This window comes from Lolium rigidum, chromosome 6, assembly GCF_022539505.1.
Source record: "Lolium rigidum isolate FL_2022 chromosome 6, APGP_CSIRO_Lrig_0.1, whole genome shotgun sequence".
Taxonomy (NCBI): domain Eukaryota; kingdom Viridiplantae; phylum Streptophyta; class Magnoliopsida; order Poales; family Poaceae; genus Lolium; species Lolium rigidum.
This window is the reverse complement of record NC_061513.1, coordinates 230311362-230318561: the sequence shown is the minus strand read 5'-3', so window position 1 is coordinate 230318561 and position 7200 is coordinate 230311362. Positions and strand designations below refer to the sequence as shown.

Below are 7200 nucleotides of genomic sequence, written 5' to 3'. Positions count from 1 at the left end.
GTGGAGAAATAACAGGAAAACACTGGACAAATCATTGTTAAATGATAGAAAATAGAGGTGGAGCTAAGAGAAAAAAAGGAGAGAGCTGGGATGAGCAGAGCTGAGAGAAAGCGAGGAGGACGAAGAGAGGAGGCGAGGGCGCGTCGGCAACCAACGGGGCCGAACCTTTTGTATCCGGCCCGCACTACTCGGGGTCGAGAACCCCGACACGCGCGCCTCGTGATTCCTCACACGGACACGCCTAGCGCCAGGCAGACAGGCCACTTGGATTTGCTGTCCCTGACTTGTCCCACTCGGGAAACACGACGCCGACATCGTGCAGCAGACCGGGGCCATGCTAGATTCCCATGCATCTCGGGTTCTCCACCCCGATATTTAAGTTTCGGGGTTATCGACCCCAACAGTGTATTATTCCTGGAATATCCCTAAACCGAGTATTATTTCTGGAAAAAAAAGCAAAAAACAAAATTATTAAAAAAAAATCGCTAGTCGATGCCCTCAACTTCACAACCATGTTTCGCACTTTCACGTGCTTGAAATTACTTCATCACGCATTTAGGTTTGCTTCTAGATAAACAATGATATTACTCAAGATATTTGTCTTCCCTTAATAAAAAATCTGAATCATCTGAACATAATGCCAAGTATTGACGAAATTTTCTCTCTGGAAAGGCGCACATATCTGAAAGCAAAATTTCCCCAGCTTGTCCGTGCAAATCCATCGAGTGCAATGCCTGGTCTTCTCGCTCAGAATTTGCCTGGCTGTGCACGAGACATGTGGTCTCACCGTTCGACATTTTCCAGCTCTACTACTACTTACGCACGTCCAGTTTCATCACGTGATTCGAAACAAAGTTGGAGGCGGCCGGCGCAGCGTCCGTGCAGCTCCAGTTCGTCCACACACGCGGCTCAGGAAGAAGCCAGCGACTGAGTTGAGCCAGCCCTATCTAGCTCGCCGACGCTGCCAAACCTTATTAGCTTTTCCGATACGTGATCCCACCGCCCTTGTGACTGAACGATGAGGACCAGCTGCCGACATTGGTACATCCCATGCTGAATTGCTCACTCAAGTTTGACTCAGAGATTATACATCTCTCGTGTAAGTTGAGCTGCCATGTACTACTAGCTAGCTAGTAGACAGCAAAGTAATCATTCCATACCACTGGTAAGAGATATTTTTAGCTAAACGATGGTTACCGTGTTAATCTCTGCTTATCATGGAAAATAGTAAATGGAAAAGGAATTGTCAGTACTACCAGAGAATGGGATAAAGGAGCAACACAGTGGCAGAATTAATTGGGGATTGGCATTCGGCACACCATTAATCAAAAGTGGGTGTGCCATTCACATGATCCAACCAGCTCCATTGATTGGGCAATGTACCTTTTCCTCCAGATCCCCCTGCCCAGCTACTTACTCAGCGAGACACCTGTGCTCCTTCCACTGTGCTCACATAGTCACATGAGTACAATCGACAACAAGTTCACCACATCTTCATCTCTCCCACTCGCCGGTTCCAAAACATATTTAGCATTCCTCCCCTATTGCTCCCTGAATCGAGAAATCGTCTTGCGGTTGCATATTGCCTTCAGCTGTTCTGTTGCCTTCTTCTGGGTAAGATGGGGATTCCTCCTTTCTTCCGGGTAATTCTGACCTGATGCTCAAGTGCACAACCGATGATCTTGATGGATAATTCTGTTTCCTGTTCAGGATTGATTTGAAGATGCCTAATAGCATGATTGCGCTCTACATTACTCTTTGTTCTGTCCTGTTCATCATATCCAAGATGCTCATCTCCTTCCTGTGCTACAAGAAGTGGGCTCGCAAGAAGAGGATCATCGAGACCAGCCTCACAGGTAACTAGTCGTAGAGATCTCAGGCATGGAATTTTCCTGCAACGAGTTCATTCATCTCTTATCTGATTGCTGACCGTCGGTGTATGCAGGTGGGAAGCTGGTGATCTTCCGGTCGGCGGCGATGCAGTCGCTGAGCCCGAAGTCGTTCATGCGGATGATCATGGGGCTGTCAAGCAAGGACGTGATCGGGTCCGGCGGGTACGGGACAGTCTACCTGCTCCGGCTGGACGAGAAGTCGGCGTTCGCGATCAAGAAGCTGAGCCGGGGCAGCGCGGAGATGGACCGCGGCTTCGAGCGGGAGCTGGACACCATGGGCGACATCAAGCACCGAAACATCGTCCCGCTCTGCGGCTACTACGCGGCGCCGCACTTCAACCTGCTCATCTACGAGCTCATGCCCAACGGCAGCCTCGACGGCATCCTCCACGGCAAGAAGGAGGAGAAGCAGGCGGCGCTCCTGGACTGGCCGGCGAGGTACAAGATCGCGCTGGGCGTGGCGAGGGGCCTGGCGTACCTGCACCACGACTGCATCCCGCACGTCATCCACCGCGACATCAAGTCCAGCAACATCCTCCTCGACCACAACATGGAGGCCAGGGTGTCCGACTTCGGCCTCGCCACCCTCATGAAGCCCAACGAGAGCCACGTCACCACCGTCGTCGCCGGTACCTTCGGCTACCTCGCGCCAGGTCCACATCGCGGCGACGCCCTCTCTTGTCCTGTGTCAAGTCTGATTTCGTCGTGTGTTTTGCTGATGCCCTGATTTGTGTTGTGTGGTGCAGAGTACTTTGAGACCGGGAGGGCGACAACCAAGGGCGACGTCTACAGCTACGGCGTCGTCTTGCTTGAGCTTCTCACCGGGAAAAGGCCGACGGACGAATCCTTCATAGAGAACGGCACACGGCTGGTCACCTGGGTAAGCATCCAACTTCTCATGGCTCCTGATTTTGGAATCACCACTATCTGTTGCTCACTCTCTATCTGCTCTCGTTTACCTTACGAACCACGATCTGCTGCTGACGATACAGCAAACTCAATCAAAACCCAAATAAGACTGATTGGTTATGCATGATAAGATTCCCTGAAAGTAAACTTTGCGTCCTAAATCAATCGAATCGAAGCAGTGACCATTAATAAATGTTGCTGGAATAACTAAGCAACCTAGCTATCAATTAATCTAGTTAGCACTGTGTAGCTGTGCCCATCAGAAAACCGATGGGCTGTGTCCATCACCACGAGGTCCCCCAAGGTACTAACTAGCATGTCAAGATCGACGAGTACACTAGTGCAGTGCTACCTAACAGTACCATGTGCTAAATGCTAGTTATAGCAGTGAAACAAGGACGTAGTATGGATTAATTAGACACGCAGGGTTCATGTTTTCAGGTCAAGGAGACGATGGAGGAGAAGAGGGAGGAGCACGCCGTCGACAGCGCGTTGCCTTCTTTCCCGGCGGAGGAGGTCAAGTTCGTGTTCACCGTGGCGGAGAAGTGCCTGGAGTCCGATCCCCGCGATAGGCCGACCATGGCGCAGGTGGCCAAGATGCTTGAGCAGGCCAAGCTTGCGTAGTATACAGTATGCTGATTGATTGACGCGCAGTATATAGCTTGGTTCTTAGTTTGTCTGCCGAATTTTTCCGACTCTAGCTAGGCGCTGATTTCCGAAATTCGGAATGGATTCTGCCGAAAATTTTCAAAATATTTTTGTTGGCAAGGTGCAAGTTGGTGTTGTATAAGGAGCTAATTTACTGTTTTGGACTTGGAAAAGATTTGTACAGCGATGCTTATGATCCAATACCGCCCGATCTATGGCATCTAACAGATTGGTAAGCCATTGTTTTATGAACTCAACTTTTTCAACGGTGAAAAGCTAAGATCTTCGATCGGATGACAATAACGTTTGCATATTGTTTTTTTTTATATAAGCTCTGTTTTTGGAGAATTTGTTTTGTTGTTCGGATGTTATCTTTAGTAGTGGTTAGAGGGTTGTTGTTGCGAGTGTTTGATCACTGCGTGGAATTTTTCTCCTCTTTTATTTTATTTTTAATTGTATGCATCCTTAATGTCTTGGAACATCATTGCAAAATTAACATAACTTTTTTTATTATAAAAATTCTAATAGACAGCTGCTTCTCCATGTTCTTGCATGTATTCTAACCAAAACGCAATCAAAGCGTGCGCTCCCGTTCAACACATTTAGCGTGATAGAATGCACTTACTCATAAAGAAAAAGTAGTGTTTTAATAGATCATATTATGGATCTGGTACACTGGTGGAAAAAGGGTCTTTGGTCGCGGTTCGCAACTGCCATTAGTCGCGGTTGCGCAACCGCGACCAAATAAGCGCGACTAACCCCCCCCCCCCCCTTTAGTCGCGGTTGCTTACGAACCGCGACTAAAGGCCCGTCCATGTGGGCGCCAGGCGACCGTCGGGGCGGAGGCTCTTTAGTCGCGGTTCTTCTGGCCAACCGCGACTAAAGGCCGCCGCAGGTTTAGGGTTTTAGGCCCCCCCCTAAACCTGCCCCCCCCCCCGCCCCCAAAGCTGTTTTCTGTTTAATTTGTATTGTTTTATTTCTTTTGTGCTTTATTGTAATTTTGAAGGAGTTTCACATATTCTACGGTACTACATATATGCATATGAATGTACAATTTCAAACAAATTTGAAATTAGAACCAAAAAGAATTCAAGAGGAATATACAATATATATTCAATATCATCGGATGACCATATACAAGTTTGAACAAGTTTCCATACATAATTTAATGCATGTATAGTTCTACGTCCTCGTAATGGTGTTCTCCTTTAGGATCGAGGACTTCCTCCCGAACCATCCAACTAGTTCCTCTTGAAGTGGTCGGAAGCGAGCTTCGAACTAAGCATCATCCGGAGGTTATTCCTCCGAGCATTGGTATCACTCGGAACGCGCTCGCAGGTGTATCTCCGGATCATCTCACGTACATAGTATCCACATAGATTGGTCCCCGATGGCTGAATATCGCCACCATTCTTAGCCTTTGACCGCATGAAATGTAGCTCTTTTTTGAATTCACCGACCTTTGTATCTCGAGAACCGTCTCCAAACCCTACGAGGCAAAGAAAATTAAATGAACAAGAGAGTTATTAGTTAATTACTTGAAGCTAATTAATTAGGAAATGAACGAAATAGGCCGATCGATATAGAGCGCAAATGAATGAAAACAATTACTTTTGAATCATTTTTCTCATGTCGGCCCAACGCGCCGGATCCATATTCAGAGAGTCGTGGATGAGACATTCTGATTTGTCAATTTTAATTACTAGCAGAATCCAGTGGAACCTCGCGGACACGATACATGCACAAGTACGTCATGCATAACTCATCGATTAGCCGGCCACATACCGCATGGAGTAAACAAAAGAGAATGTGCTCAAGACATAAACACTCACCCAAAATGGTAAGGAAATAGAATATCACTTTTGAGTTCCCGCTTTGTAAGAAACCGCCACAGGTCTGCCTCCACGTCGGTGGGGTGATGCTGTAACGTATATCCATTAACGATGTGTGGGTCAATGAACCCAACATCATGGATGTTCCTTACTCGCATTCCATAATCTTCAATCTCGCATGTATAATAGCGGACACAACAATATAGTTAGGACATATATATTGTGCAGTGCAATATGAACGATATGGGGTAGAAATAAATCACTTACGTAACGTAGAAACCGATGATAGATTTGTCGAGCTCGCGCAGATTGAAAAGCTGGAACAATTCACTCGTATGAATTTGTACAGTAGTATTGTTTGAAGTGATGCTCATATCCAACTTCCGCATAAATATATTCTTTGGCGTTTTTATTTTTTATGTAACCCTTGTACCATTTCAGCAGACCTTTCATTTGTGGAGGTAGATCCTCTTCCTGCGCGCTGCTCGACGAGAGGCCCATTCTTCACATATGTAAGTACTACCTCCTTCACCGGCGCCTCATCAAGGCCTAACAGCTCACGAAGAGTAATACCTAAGTTGGCCGCTTGTTCTCTCGGCACTCGTTACGCTCAATCCCTGCGCTGCCGCAGCTTCTATGATATCGGGGGCATCCGGACCAGCGGCTGTCACTATAAGCGGACAATCGATTGTTTACTTTGTTCCCCGAGCTGGGCAACTCGTTTCCCGCTTTTTTTACTTTCTAATTCCGCTTTCTCGGCCTCCTCTTTCTTCTCCTTCAACATGCGTGCCTGATTACGAAGTTCACGTGCATAGTCGTCAGGCGGATTCTTCGCGGCTTGGGACGGTGTGCTCAAAAATGACTTAACCCACTTCTTTTGCTCATCAGAAAATACTGGCTTGGGCTCGGGCTCTCTTTTCTTCTTGCATTCCGCCTTCCATTTCTCATAATCGCGAGTCGCGGCCGCGTCGACTTCCTCGGCGACGTTCCCAAGGCCTCGTGGGGAGAAGGTTCGGTGATGGCTCCGGTACCTTTGTGGTCTTAGGTACATAAGGGTCCGGGTTGATAGTCCAGGACTCGCTTCGCTTCTTCGCCGGAGGTGGATTGGGGGCGGCGTCGCTGCACCCGCCCGGGGCGGACTGGGGGGCGGCGGCTGCTTACCCGCCGGAGGTGAATTGGGGGGCGGCGTCGGCTCACGTGAAGGAGGTGTAGGTGAAGCACCACCACCACCACCACCACCACCTCCACCGCCACCACCACCGTAGGGGCTTGGACTTGTTGGCGCCTCGCCTGGAAACTTGATAAACTTCTTTTGCCATAGAATGAACTGGCGCTTGACATCTCCAAGTCTTCTCGCCCCTTCGTGTGTAGCAATGTCAATGTCCAGGTCCTCAAACCCTTGGACTATGTCCTCCACCGTGACACGAGCATAGCCATCTTGAATGGGGTTGTTGTGGTGGAGTGCTCCGGTAAACATGGTAAAGCACTCGCCGATGGCTACCTTCATGGACATGTTCCCGATAGGATAATACAGATGACATTCTTTCATCTCCTTTATATCGTCCACGGGGTAGCGAGGAGGCTCCGGTGCAGTAATTTCGACCACCAGAGGCTCCGGTGCAGTAATTTCGATCGTCGGTGCACCAGCCGGTGGGGCCTCCGTGGAAGCCACGCTGCTTCTCTGCTGCTGGCTTCCGAGATCCAATGGATGATCTTCATGCTGCGCCCGAGCTGCATCTCTTTCGGCTACTAGTACACTCACGGTTTTCTTCATCACATCCATTTCCGATGCCAACCGCGCCACAACATCTGCTTCCCGATCCATCTTTCTCTTACGGCTTCGTAACCGTACGGGTCATCGTTATGGGGGAACCCTATTTTCCACGGAATGTGCCCCATGCCTCGTACACGTCCTCCGT

The 7200-nt window shown here is 48.7% G+C and overlaps 1 protein-coding gene across 1 annotated transcript; it reads left to right on the top strand.

Moving 5' to 3' along the window:
• Positions 1-1395: 1395 nt before the first annotated feature.
• LOC124665129 (receptor-like serine/threonine-protein kinase At1g78530) lies at positions 1396-3674 on the top strand. Its single transcript, XM_047202530.1, has 5 exons — positions 1396-1614; positions 1711-1856; positions 1946-2545; positions 2639-2772; positions 3243-3674. Exons 2-5 carry the CDS (start codon positions 1724-1726, stop codon positions 3423-3425), a joined length of 1050 nt encoding a protein of 349 aa, XP_047058486.1. The 5' UTR covers positions 1396-1614; positions 1711-1723; the 3' UTR covers positions 3426-3674.
• Positions 3675-7200: the final 3526 nt, after the last annotated feature.